The sequence below is a fragment of the Dendrobium catenatum genome, unplaced genomic scaffold (assembly GCF_001605985.2).
Source record: "Dendrobium catenatum unplaced genomic scaffold, ASM160598v2 fragScaff_scaffold_621, whole genome shotgun sequence".
Classification (NCBI taxonomy): domain Eukaryota; kingdom Viridiplantae; phylum Streptophyta; class Magnoliopsida; order Asparagales; family Orchidaceae; genus Dendrobium; species Dendrobium catenatum.
In genome coordinates this window covers 23,208,183-23,222,821 of record NW_021319083.1, presented here as the reverse complement: position 1 = coordinate 23,222,821, position 14,639 = coordinate 23,208,183, and the positions used below count along the sequence as shown (strand labels likewise).

The window sequence follows — 14,639 nt, the reverse complement described above, 5'->3', positions numbered from 1 at the left end:
GAGGTAACTCATGACTGCTAATCAGATTCCCTGGACATTATGATTAACCATCACTAGTGTTAGTAGATTGAAACCTACAGTATATAAAGGATGATGGAACCATGAGATCTTGATCGGGTTTACCTCTATTTTTTCGTACAATTAAGATTAAAAACACCTAAAATTATTTATCTTTAATCGAGAGTTCTCTTTTACGCATTAAGAGGGGTAATTAACTATGAGTGCTTGCGCTCATGGGAAATAATGGTTTAGATCTAACTAAACCCTGATACTACCCTCAGGAAAAATCTGGTTAATTACAATCTGACTTAAGGAGAATGAAATCCTATGTCTGCAAAGCGGGATTCATGCCGATGCGTCATTTTTCTTGAGCAAACACTTGTCCAGTTTATAATATAAAATGTTTAGTACAAAATGTTTGTTACAACAACAAAAATATAAGCAAAAAATCAATTAGTATAACATCAAACTTCAATTGCTCATTAAAAGGAATAATATGATTAGCTTCAGAGGTTTGTTTTTGGTCTTCAATATCATCATCATTGAATATCATTGCTTCCTACTCTGGTTCTTCAAGAGAAAGATTTACAATCTCCAATATTCCCATATCATCAAGGCACTCGAACCCATCTCAAGCAATATCGCACATCTTGTTATCACTTTATATATAAAGTGGTCTTTCTTGATAGAAGACGAATATTTGTATGCACATAAAATAAATCTTTAGCCTGTTGGAGTAATTTGTTCCTCATCGATTGAGTGAATGAGTATGCAATTCAATTTCTCATAATAAGAGGAGGATGAAGCTTGACCAAGAAGTTTTATTACGATTGTTTGTAAAAGCGATGCTGAAGCTCTATGAATGAACCACCGCATCTTTGGATCCATCCTCCATCTATCAACCAAAGATTCTTGATCACAAAAATCCTCTAAATATCCAAAGAACTTTGCAAGAGCAAAGAAAAAAAAAAACAAGAAACATAGGAATAGCGTAGAACAGATCTCTCCACTTAAACATAGTCGGAACCTTGGATGAAATTAGCATTAAGAAAATAGTAAGGAAAAATTTTTATGTGCTTGAAATTAGCATTAAGAAAAAAAAATATTCACAATAAAAAAATACTAACAGGTCTCTCCGTGATGTAGGCAAGGGTGGTGTCAAAACAAGTTGATTTTAAATTTTGGTGAGCTTCTAAAATTAGCTCATTAATGAGCTTCTTATACTTATGTTTCAGCTTATAAATACTTTCCCACTACTTAATTCAGCTCATAAATTATCTTTATTTGGTTCATTCTCCTTTACTTTAGTCTCTTTGGTTTCCCCTACTTTGACTTGTGCCTCTTCTCCTCCCTTTGTCTTCTCGATTTCCCCTTGCTGGTTTGTTTCCTGTGCCCTGCCTCTTCGTCTCATTTGCTGGCTTTTCGGGTCCCTTGCTGGCTGGTTTCCCGTGGACTGTTGCTTTGGCTCCTGTGCTGATTTTTCGGGTCCCTTGCTGGCTGGATTCCTGTGGCTGTTTGAGGGGGAATTCCATGGAATTTTCCCTATTTTCTGTGCAGTTTTCCTGCAGCTGTTTGCTGTCTTTTGGTCTTCCATATTCCCTAAATCTGATTGGATTTAGTTGGGGGTTTTGTGGCTGTTTAGCTTCTTCCTTTTGCCTATAAATAGGAGATGTTTTGTATGAAGAAGAGATGATATGTGAGTGATTTTTGGATAAAACCTACGGGTTTTCTTGGAAAGGCTTGCGAGCTTGTTCCACCTCTTCTCCTCTCTATCTAGGAAAGCTTGCGAGCTTGTCCTCTTTTCGTCTTGGACTTCTTATCTCTTTCTTCTATCCGCAAGTTCGACTCCACCTGTATCATTCTTCTCAAAGCAAAGCAACTTTAGGTGTTTAAGTTGTCTTTATGTCGTCAAAGTTTGTAAGCGTCTTTTATAATATTAATGCTTGTTTTTGTTTCAATTTGTCTAATTTTTCTATTTTGGGGCAATCTTTGTAGTTTTTATTACCTAAGAAAGTTTAGTCTTTGCTTGCAAAAATTTGGGGCCATTCCCAAATTTTTGTTTTCATCAATTATGTATCAGAGCAAGTTGGTATATCCTAGGTCATTTAATCAAGTTTTTGTCTAGTGAGTCTAGGTGTGTCATGATTGTTGTGCGTGAGCCTAGGTTTGTGTCTTCTTAAGTCTTGTGTCTTTTTAAGTTAAGATTGATAAATATCAAGTGGAAAGCAATCATGAAAGTAAGCCAAAAGATTTTGAAAAAGCTTTGACTCAAAACCAATGACCTCGCCACAAAAAGTTCTTCTAACCCGATACTGATCGAACTACTCAGGATTCAAGAACAACTGCAATTATGTGACAAGAGATTCGAGTCCAAGAAACGTTTACTTCTAGCAGAATTTGAACGAGAAAGGGAAGCCATCAAACGAAAGTATGATTTTCTAATCCAAGAATCTGAAATGCCGGATCTCCAAAATTTTGAAGCTTCCTCATCAGTAGATGAGCTTTTTTAAGTGGAGGAGAATTGATGTAGGCAAGGGTGAGGTCAAAACAAGTTGAGTTTAAATTTTGGTGAGCTTCTAAAATTAGCTCATTAATGAGCTTTTTCTACTTATGTTTCAGCTCATAAATACTTTCCCACTACTTAATTCAGCTCATAAATTATCTTTATTTGGTTCATTCTCCTTTACTTTAGTCTCTTTGGTTTCCCCTACTTTGACTTGTGCCTCTTCTCCTCCCTTTGTCTTCTCGGTTTCCCCTTGCTTGTTTGTTTCCCGTGCCCTGCCTCTTCGTCTCTTTTGCTGGCTTTTCGGGTCCCTTGCTGGCAGGTTTCCCGTGGATTGTTGCTTTGGCTCCTGTACTGATTTTTCGGGTCCCTTGCTGGCTGGATTCCTGTGGCTGTTTGAGGCGGAATTCCATGGAATTTTCCCTATTTTCTGTGCAGTTTTCCTGCAGCTGTTTGCTGTCTTTTGGTCTTCCATATTCCCTAAATCTGATTGGATTTAGTTGGGGGTTTTGTGGCTGTTTAGCTTCTTCCTTTTGCCTATAAATAGGAGATGTTTTGTATGAAGAAGAGATGATATGTGAGTGATTTTTGGATAAAACCTACGGGTTTTCTTGGAAAGGCTTGCGAGCTTGTTCCACCTCTTCTCCTCTCTATCTAGGAAAGCTTGTGAGCTTGTCCTGTCTTCGTCTTGGACTTCTTATCTCTTTTTTCTATCCGCAAGTTCGACTCCACCTGTATCCTTCTTCTCAAAGCAAAGCAACTTTAGGTGTTTAAGTTGTCTTTATGTCGTCAAAGTTTGTAAGCGTCTTGTAAGCTTCTTTTATAATATTAAAGTTTGTTTTTGTTGTTATTTGTCTATTTTGGGGCAATCTTTGTAATTTTTATTACCTAGGAAAGTTTAGTCTTTGCTTGCAAAAATTTGGGGCCCTTCCCAAATTTTTGCTCGCATCACTCCGCTACCGCCGGCAAAATAGGCACAAGAATTGAAACTTTCAATGCCCTTGGTGCTTGCGGAAATGGCGCAGACGAATAGTCATATGCTTGTGCGGAAATGAAGAGAAGTATGAGAGAATGGATGAAATCGAACGTACCAGACTTAAAATTGAGCAGTTGCTTGTTTAGTTGGCCTCACCTCGTTGCAGAATGGATGAAGAGTCGAAAACAAATGAATGAAGAAGATGAATTGGAGAAGACGAAAAGGAAATGTGGATGTATCTGGCTTCAATCGAACAGTCGCTCGCTTAGTTAGTTTGCCTAACTTGCTTGGTCGCGTAAAGGAAGAAGAGGATGGAGACGAGATCGTGAAAAGTGAAACCCTAGAGCATACAACGCCACTAACGCTTGAATACAGGATATACTGAATGTCAGACGCAATTTCATTTTATTAAAAGAATATTAAAATGTTAAAATTATGTGATTTGAATAAATTTAATCATCAAATATTAGGAAACGCGTGTTCGACATGCATGCATGTTTTAATTTTAATATTATTTTAATTCAACATGGCTCTTCCATGTCCAACACATGTCCCAGCAGTGTTGGGCGCGTGTTCGTGTCCAACACTGCATACCCTCTTATGAAGGTGTGTCGGTACATCATAGTTCATTACTTGTTTGGAAGGATGCCATTGTTTGTATTTTATGGATAACAAGGAGTTGTTTATGTTCACTTTTCACTGAGAATCAATCCATGATAGTTTGGGGTGGTAGGTGGCAACCTGAGGGGAATGAGGATTTGGGGAGGTAGGCGACAACCCGAAATTGTTGCTTTGGTTGTCCAAGTTCTGGACAACATGATAGTACAGGATTTTCTAGGAACATTCTTTTTGCAATGAAAAAAAATGCATCATGAATTATTTTCCTCTGATGTAGTATGGGGATTTTAATCAAAGAGTTATTTGGTTTCTTATGTGTTATGCAGTTGGTCGCAAGGGGGAAAAGGAAGAAGAGATGGGAAAAGAAGAGTAGATGCACGAAAGGGGTAATATTGGAGAATAGAGGGATATGAGGTGGTCACCAAGAGATATGAAGAGGCAATTGTAATCAAACTCTTGTTATCATAATATATGCTCTCATGCTAATCCCCTCGGTCGTTTTCATAGAATTAAAGACCTCTAGGGATTTTTACAAAGAAATCTCCATAAATAATAAAATTCATCATCAATTACCAAATAAACTCAAAAGAAATTAAAAAAAAAATCAAATATAAGTCACAATACATCAAACTACTAAGAAAGCAAAAATCAACAATTAACCTTTTGTTTGATGCTGAACATGACTAGATGAGACAATATCCATAGTGTTCTAGCAAAACTCGGCCAACTTCTCACCACAATCGGTAGAAATGGGTTGCTTATGAGGAATACCTTCATTCATAAATTTTGGATCTTAAAATGTATGTCTTAAAAGGTAGATATATTTTATTTAACGTAAAGAGCAACTTGCACGTTTAACAAGCTTAAAGTGATTTAAATTCATTTGTTGAGAATGTTAAATTATGTAATACTTGTATACCCTTTTTGTTGTGAAATTAGTTTATTTTTTTATTTTTTTAAAGTTGTTAGAAGTTGTACCCCATGAAATAACATTAATTTTTTTTTCTTCTTTGAATCGGTTCACTTGAAAGTCACAACTCACTTTTATATCTTATAACTGGTCAGTAGGTTTGGGAAAAGGAAGTAAGCTTGAGGGAGAAATTGCATAGCTTGCAAGAAAATCAACGCAATATATCTTCATCCAAAGGTAGATCACTTTTTTGGACCTTTAAATTTGATCATTTTGTTGAAAGACTTAGTTTGCTATTCTTGTTTTAGATGTTGTTGAATAATAAGTGCAATTATATTATCGTCAATAGCTTTTCAAATTTATCTAATTTATTCTAATGTGTTGCATGTGTTTGTATTAGCTTTAAAATTCATGAAATCCTACTTATGTGGTGTTTTAAATACACTTATCTTGTTGCTTAGATTCATTACTCACGGAGTATTAGAAAATTCTGCTATAATTCTGGCTAGTAGAGGATGACTCCATCAGATAGAGGATGTATAGAAATTGGTGTTCCTTAATCTGTTTCCTATGCTATCTCCAGTTGCATCTTTAGTAATGCAAGTTCATTAATACTGATAATAATAATAATAATAATAATAATAATAATAATAATAATATTATTATAATTATTATTGTTTACCATATTTAGCTTAAGATGTCTTGAACCAATAGTTTGGGAAGGAATTTGGTATTCTTCTGCAAGCTTGCACAGATTCATTATCATGATTGAAAACTTGATTCATAAAACATTAGTTCTGAAAAAATTTTCTAGCCATGCATCAAAACTGTTTTTAGGGTTAATTAATTTGTTTTAAGGAAGCATATGAAGTGCCTGAGGCTCCCATTAGTGTTTGGGGTCTTACACTACATTTGGGACTATTTTTATTGTTGGAACCAACGACCTTAAGGTCTCAATGGGGGCATATTAATTATTGCTTTAGGTCTTCTGTCTTAATTTGTTTGTTTTGATTTTTGTAGATCTAGCTAATTTTCTTACTTGGGTTGAAGGTAATCATTAATCTTGGATTCATTCTTGGTGAGGATGTATAGGCCTAATAAAATATTATCTAGTCAAATTCAAATATGAAATATACTTATAATCTCAAGATTTGGCACCCTATTGAGAATTTGCCGCTATAAAGAAACCGAATTGAGTTGCTAACATAGAAATCTCAGATTCTGTAAAAAGAACAACATGTTTACCTTGAAAAGTGGTGGGATTTAATCTTTATTGGAAAAAATAATGGGAATTGAATAAACAAAATTTATTGAGGTCTTGAAGGCATCAACTCTCCAATAAAATTAAGCAAATGATTGGGGGGCATTGCCAGCAGTAGAAATAACAATCATAGGTGCTTGGATAATATATGAGAAGGAACCTTAGGAGAAACAAAGGGCGTGAGAATTGAAGGTGGTGATGAATCTTTAGGTGCAGTTAACAGAGAAGATGGCATTGCTGTACAGCCAAGGAAAACGAGGTATCATGATCTTCTATGGAAGATGTTAAAAAAAATTGGAAATCTATGAACCAGACTGAAAGGGCAAGGGAGCCATCCTAGTCTTCAGGGCCAAAGACAGTATGAACATGAGCGCATCTATGAGCCAGACCAAAAAGGTAAGGGCAACAAGGTAACATGATCATGTATGGAAGATGTTAAAGAAGCAAAGGGAAACAAGGTATCATTATCATGTATGGAAACGTTGACAAAATTGGAAATCTATGAGCTAGACCGAAAGGGCAAGGGATCCACCCAACTTTGCAGGGCCAATGACAGTAGGCCAATGACTGGGATCCACCCAACTTGCTGAAGTTGATTTATTTTTTGTGTTTTTTCCTCAGCAAATTAGGTTTGGTCTCTATGAAGTTTGTTGAAGATATTTTTATTGAATGATCCATATAGTGCTATCCTACAATTTTTTTTTTTATTTAGAAACTTAAGTCTCACGTTTTATGAACTTCTTAGCACGCTAATCTTTGTTTGTGAACTGTTTTTTATTTAATTAAAAGCACTTAATCAAATAAAATCTGCATGCGTGCATTTAATTAAATGGTTTTGTTTGGATGATGGCTACCCATCACCCATTTATACTTCATCTGTCATAAAGTTTGATAACAAAGTTAGCATTTATGAATTCAAGATCAATGATTGCTATCCTGAAGTTGGATTACTATAAAAAAATTTCCTCTGTGGTGCATCATCATTATTGCTTGAGGAACGGTTATCTAGCTCTTTTCATCCATGTAGATTGAGTTTGTTCTACTTAGCATATCCATTTCACTATTAGTCTAATTTTAAAGACACCCTAAATTGCTTCACTTAGAGAAGAGGGATACAGGTGGAGTGGCACTTGCGGAGAGACGAAAGAGGTTAGAAGCCAAGACGAAGGTTGGAAAGAGCTCGCAAGATTTCCGGAGGGGATGAGAAGAAGAAGTGGACAAAGCTCGCAAGCTTTTCCATGAAACCCGCAGGTTTACATTTCCAAAAATTATTCACATAACATATCCAAAACATCACATAACCCCTCATTTATAGGTATGAAAGGGGGAATACAAACAGTCACATAACATTAATTTAAGCTTATTTAAATAGGGAATATGAAAAACCAACAGTCACTTCCCGGAAACGAAGCACCATAGCCACGGAAAAGCCCCCAAAAAGTCACGGGAAAACAGCCCAGGCGGAACCCGAAGAGGCAGCCGCAAGAACTAAGGAGGCCCGCATGGAACCGAATCACCAAGGCACGGGAAAGACCACCCAACACGGAAAACCAGCAGCCAACCGGGGAAACCAAGGAGCCAAGGCATGGAAAACCAAGAAACCATCCACGGGAACCAAAGAGCCATCCACGGGAACCAAAATGACAACAAATGGGGGAATGAACCTCAATTTACAAATGGGGGAATGAACCTCAATTTATGAGCTAAAAAGGCTCTCTACTAGACATTAATGAGCTGATATCTAATAGAGGAAAGCATTTATGAGCTTGAAACATAAGAAGAGGCTCATTAATGAGCTGATTCAAGTAGAACTTACAAAATTTTCAACTCAACTTGTTTTGACCCATTCCTTGCCTACATCAATATATATCATTCTTGTAATCAACTTCTATCTCCATTATTTTTGGTGTATCCCTTTTTTCTTGTTAAGTTTTGAGCCCTTTAAGTTTTTTGGCATATCATACAGATTGCACCATGATGGTTGACATTGTTGAATTGAATGAAAAAAGAGTTTTGAGGCATGTGTTGCAATTTGTTGCTAGGCTTAATAATTAAGTGCACTTTTTTATTGTGTAAATTAGATTTAGGTGAATTGGGCAGGTAAAATGAATGATTTTGACCATGATATATTATTTAAATGTTGAGTTAATTGAATTCGATGACATTGGCCTAAGAAGGATGTAGTTTCATGAGAAATCAACTTTAAATGTCTTGAATATATTGCTAATTTCGCTAAATTTATGATTTCCATAAAATTTATTTCGGATGAAATTAATCGCTTTTGTATTAGCAAATTGTATATATAAGTCAGTTGCAAACAAAATTGGCTCAACCTAGTACAAATTCCAACCTTAATTCAAACATGATACCGAATTTCATTAGATCTTAGTTCAAACATTGTTTCGAATGTCATTCAAATGTGGTTTGAACCTCATTCTCTTCGTTCTCGAACGCTTGCTATGAAAGATTTATTTCACCAGTCAATTGTATTGCGCTACCTTTTTACATGAACTATGCTTCTCCTTTGTATGCCGCTGGTCTGGTGATGCCTTTCCCTCGTTCTCCTCTTCTCCTTTGCACGATGTTGGTCCCACAATGCTTTCTCCACAAACTCTTCACGCACATTGTTGCACTTGCCATGCCTTAATGAACTCCATCACAGACATTGTTGGCCTTGCGATGCCTTCCTCTTGAATTCCTCTTTTGCTTTGCATGTCGTGGGTCTCGCGTTGCCTTCCTTTTGAACTCCTTTCTTCTTTGCAAGTGCTGGTCTTGTGATGCCTTCTAGCTAACTCTTCGCATGTGCCACTAGTCCTATGATGCATTATCATGCGAACCTCGTTTCACATGCTGCCGATTCTTTGATGCCTTTTCCAAAAACTTTTTTTTTCCTTGGGAACTCTTCTCTGTCCCTGCCATGTCTTCCTTGTAGTTCAAACTAATTTCAAATTTAAACTAGTTTAAACTTGTTTCTAATGACTTTGGAGTTTAATGAGTTCACATATGCAAGGTGTTATCTCTTATTGAGGGTATGTTCATTCGAAATGAACTTTCATGTATATTTCTCCAACTAAAAATAGTGGGAATATTTGATCAATTACGTGTATTTTGAGATAATCAAATTTTCATATGTATAATCTTATTGATGTTTATGCTCATTAGAAGCAATAAGCAATTATTTGAGAAAGTTTATTTGATTTCATTTAGTTGGTTTATTTTATTTTAGTTTGCTACTTCTTTAATTGCAATTAGAGCATGCTTATAATGTTGGCCTTATGAAATTGTATTTATTTCTTAATGATCATTATGCCCATATGATTGTTTTGAGAATAGGTTGTCTTAGCTATTGGATACCTTAAAGATCAACCCTTATGTTCAATTGAAGGTTACCTACAGTTCTTATTGAGTTGTTATGTAACATTAATGGTTCAATTCATTTGATTCGAATGATTTCAATCTTGGTAGATTGATGCATAATTGTAGGGCCTCTCTTTATCACCAAGATTGTAATGGTTCAATTCATTTGAGTTGAATGTTTTCAATCTAGGTAGATTGATGCATAATTGTAGGTCCTCTCGTTATTTCCAAGATTGTAACAATCATTGTATATATCGATCTTATTTACTTCTAGGACTAAAGAAGATTTATCCGAGATTTTTTATTCAAGAGTTTATTTTTGGGCTTCTATTTAGAAAGGAAAGTACTCATGTGACTTTTTAAATTCTTTTTTTTTCTTGGATACAATTTAAATGTTAATTTGAAGGTTCTTTGGAATCAGATAGAGTTGATCTTGTGCCAATCATATCTATCAGCCTAGGGATGAGAAATGCATAAATAGATAATTTGAGGTTTTATCTTCTTGCAATTTTTAATCTTTGCATGTGTGCTAGCTTCTAGTTACAAGCTTCTATTCATAGGGAAAGATTCATTTGTCGGCCTAAATTCTTGTTTTATCTTGGATTAAATTTAAATGTGAATTTGTTGGTTATTTGGAATCAAATAAGCATTCTCTTATTCTCACTCAAGTTGAGATTTTTGAGGTAGCAATTCTGTATTATGGGCAAGTTTTTATTGGGCTATCCCGTCCTTGAGATTATACATTTATTTATTTAAACTTTTTGCTTGATTGGAGAATACTCTGTTGGGTTTGGTAACCAGATTATTCTAGATTTATCACACATCAATAATATTATGTGAGTGGCTATCCAATGCATGTGTTAAAGTTATCTCTCTTTTAACTCATATGTGGAATTCACCTATCATTTATGTTTGGGCTATTTTTTCTCAGCTTCGTTTATTTTATATTCTCTGGGTTCTGTTTTTGGTAAACCCTTGCAAATGAATGATGTTACTGCTTGTCTTTCTAGATCATCTATGGCTAGGCTTGTAATTCAAATGGACATGACTATTCTTTTGGATAAGGGCGTTTAGATTGGTTCTTCTTGTGGTTATTGACAAAATTTCAAATTTGAACTTTGAAGGCATTCATCCTATTGTTTATGTAACATTTTTGGACATAGCCACTCCAAATATTTCAAAACTCATCCGAAACTAACCTTCTATTATTCATCCTTACATTCTGGAATAAGGAGATGTGATCAAATTTTTGTATACACATGACCGAGTTCTATCTTCATGTTTGTTGGATGCTGAGCTTTCACATAAAATTTGGAATCTTCTCTTGATCCCTATCATGGTATAAAAGCTTTCAGAGTCTTCTCTTGTTTTCCTTAACCCCACAGATGTGATCAACATCTCATATTGCGTCCAAGGACATTGGTCTAGTTCATCCAGACTAGTCATTCCCTCATCCTCCTCCCATTTTTGATGATTTTGATTCCTAAATTTTATGCAATTGTATCATTTTCATGTTAGATTATGAGCATAGAAGCCGAAGTATATGCGAGATTTCATGTCCTATTTGACATGAGGGGTAGGAATTAGAAAAAAAAATTATTGCTACTCTAAAATTCACTAGGCTAGAAATAAGACTCTACAAATGCGGGTTTTTTCTTGAGAAGCTCATCATTGTTTCAAATAGATACTTCTTTCTGATATCATCATGTCACCTTAAGTTTTGTTTTTGATTTTAACACTTACATTTTACAATCTCTTGTATTGTTTCATGTTATTTTTATCTCATTATCTTGTTTTAAAGTTTTATTTAAAAATGATTGATGATGTCTTGAGAATGGCAGCTTAGAATTGACATCTACTTATTAGATGTAATAATAGCTTTGAAGGATAATTAAGGGAAGGACATAGTTTAGCGCCATTTTCCAGTTTTTTGTTCATGATCATTGATGATTTTATCCTACAAGAAATATTCAATGTAATCTGTATAATGTTATGTTGAATTATAATTTGAAGAATTCAAGAGAATTTGTTTAGGTTTCTTGATTATTTAGTAGAAACACTCTTAACTAACGTGCATTGTGAGAAGAGTGGGGTGCTGGTTTGTTCAAAATGGACCTTTTGCTTCAATCTATATGAGGTGGTATGTGTTGCACATTTATTGGTTCCCCATTGGAGGCAATGTTTTTGTGCTCTTGTTTTAAAAGAGGGGAGGGGGGATCTAGTTTTATTTTAGGATCATTATAGACTAGAATTATTAATAATTTTTTAATTAAAGAAATGTTTAATAATTTTTTTTGAAATACTATTACTTGAAAATTATATTTAATAAATAATTTAATTAAAAATGACTAAAATGCTCATTGATTTAACACCATTAATCCCAAAATTTTGATGTTAGAACAAAAGATGCTCCTTTTAAAGGAGTTGAGGGACCTAGTCCTTCAAAAGAGTTGGAGACCATTTTGGTCCTTCTCAAAGAGTTGAAGGATCATTTTGATCCTTTTCTCAATACTTTAGATTTAGCTTACCTTGAACCGAACGCACAAAAACTTAAAACTCCTACATTTGAAATGCAGTGCGTTCAAAATTTCTACATCCAAAAAGCCCCTTAGAAAAATTTGTAAACATGAAACGAGGTGGTGTGGTCATGTTGCAGATCTTTATTCATCCTGGTTAGGTCAAATTTGTTTGGAAAGAAGTTATGAAGGTACCATCTTGGAGATCTGTACTGCTGGTTAGGTCTAGTTAATTCAGATGGTGTTAAAAAATCACATGTTGGGAAGTCTAATGTATGTCGGACAATCTACTTACTAGAATACATTTTAATGTGATTCATATTTGGTGGAAAAGAATAATTACTGAATTGCCACCATGGGATGTTTTTTTCCTCTGAGATTGAAGTTGCGTAGGTCTCATTTACCATACATTAGGAAAAGTTTGTTAAAGTCATACTCAAGAAAAGTTTGTTAAAGTCATACTGAAGTTGACAGCTCAAGTTTGTCAAAGAAAATACTGTATCCACTAAGCATTATATAGCATTACATATGTACTCGTTCTTTTGTGGTAATTTCAAACTTTGACTTTAATTGAATTGTGAGTGTTGAGCTTACATTCTCCAAGGAATGTAATATTCCTATTGTACAGAATCTTGATCACGGAGAATCATCCACTTTTCCTGGAACATCTTAAAGCAGTTGGAGTCTGCTGCAAATTCAAGGAGTTTTCCTCAATTAAATCTAGGATGATGACTATGTGCAGTACCCTTAAAGGAATAAAAAAGAAATTCACCCTAATGTTGGGAAGTCCTCGTGCATTCCACTAATTTTCTGTTGCGGAGGGCTCAATTCAAGATAAATTGTTACCGGACTGCCAGAGTTTGAAGAAGTAGATCCTCCTTTGAATCCTTTAGTTGCATTAACCTGAGAACCAATTCTTATGTCAGGCAGCATATGAAAATCAGCTTAATTACTTATAACATTTACATTTTGCTGGATTTAAAATTTATTGCTATTTAGAGTTGATTTCTTCTTTGACGAGCACCTTTTTGTTTAAGTCCATATTTTCTTGGCGACAAAGGTTTATCATTCTGTAGAGTTCCATGTTTTCTCGTTGCATGTGGGCAATCTGAAAAAAAAGATTTTATTATTTAGTCTGAGCAGCTGATTAATTATAAAATCAGATTTGTGTGAACTACCTTCTGATTCAGTTCTTGAGTTTCATTGATTAAAATTTGGTCCTACAAAGGAGGTCAAAAAATTATTAAAAATAGTTGAAATGATAGATATAACTGGGCATGGTTTGACGTGGTTGCTCTACAGACCTTTTTTTGCTGTATCACCTGGAGGCTTTTTTCTAGCTGATTCTCCAAGTTTTGTAGTTCTTTGATACTTAGCCCATTAAGATCTTCTCCCATCAGCTGCCTGTTAGCATCAACAAGGATGTCACAGCATCTTATAGCATAAACAGTTTATTTCAAATTCCTCTTGATATATAGTTAAAATAATCTGCGATTAATGTGATCCTTGCGGTACGTGCTGAGCATTGATTCTTACTGTGCCTCATATATTTTTACAAGTTATGTTTTGCTGTTGATTGTAATGTTAAGCTGGGTGACAACAGTTGTAACACAGATAAATTGTTTGGTTGGAAAGTTCAAAGGACATGGGGTCAGAGTATTGAACAAATTAGGGTTGTAGCCTAAGCATACTAAATGATTCACTTAGGAGGTATTAATAAATCCATCATGGAGAGATAGGTGAAGCTTTGATGCTTTTTATGCGATTACTTTAATACCCGCTAATGACTTAGATGAAATTAAAAAAATTAAAATAAGCGTAATGTTCAATTAACATTTTATCAAGCCATTAGATCCTATATAATAAGACTAGAGCTCCTTTTATGAATTAGGGATCATGGAACATTCCTAAAACAGGGCTTATTAAATGCTGCGAAAATGCATCAAGGAAGAAATAAATTGAATAATTTGTACTTATTACATATTTGAAACATAGTTACAACATGTGCAAAAACTAAATGGACTGAGTGAAGATCATTGAAGAAGAATCTTATGATTGAGATTCATATTAGTTCAATCTTCTCAAAAGAAAATTTTCTAGTGTTGTTGGGGGTGACTGTGGTGGTGGCGGCAGCGGAGGTGGAGGTGGAGGTGGAGCTAGAACATGGGTATTGTGAATTGTAGAGTAATAAGAAACTGATATCCTGTGATTATTATTCTTTAGCTTTGAACGATGACGTACATCCCGAATTAGATGGCTAAAATCCCATGACAATTTGATTGCGATGGTGGTGTGAATGTAGAGTTAACCATTACAAATGAAGAATTCATTAATAATATAAGGAATTTATTAGCATTATCAACAATCACAATTGTTGGTTGTGAATTTTGATATCTCCATACTTATGCCATTTTTTAATGAACAATATGACAATCTGATGGTGAAAAAAATTGGAAAGACAGTCAACAAGTGATGAAGTGAGCAATAATCATTGGGGA

The 14,639-nt window shown here is 34.9% G+C and overlaps 2 protein-coding genes across 2 annotated transcripts in view; one reads left to right on the top strand and one right to left on the bottom strand.

Annotated features, from left to right (window-relative positions):
* LOC110112367 (probable sulfate transporter 3.3) overlaps positions 1-14,639 on the top strand; it is a 75,027-nt gene that overhangs the window by 55,809 nt on the left and 4,579 nt on the right. Inside the window, 1 exon segment of the mRNA XM_028695270.1 lies at positions 5,163-5,244. The gene's annotated coding sequence lies outside the window, so the exon portion shown is untranslated.
* LOC110112358 (MADS-box transcription factor 23) overlaps positions 8,011-14,639 on the bottom strand; it is a 40,618-nt gene continuing 33,989 nt past the window's right edge. Inside the window, exons 4-8 of the mRNA XM_020844555.2 lie at positions 13,446-13,545; positions 13,320-13,361; positions 13,166-13,249; positions 12,914-13,044; positions 8,011-12,826 (exon numbers count right to left, since the gene is read on the bottom strand). Of these exons, the coding sequence (XP_020700214.1) occupies positions 12,811-12,826; positions 12,914-13,044; positions 13,166-13,249; positions 13,320-13,361; positions 13,446-13,545 (373 nt within the window). The 3' untranslated portion in view covers positions 8,011-12,810. The remainder of the gene's footprint in view (positions 12,827-12,913; positions 13,045-13,165; positions 13,250-13,319; positions 13,362-13,445; positions 13,546-14,639) is intronic.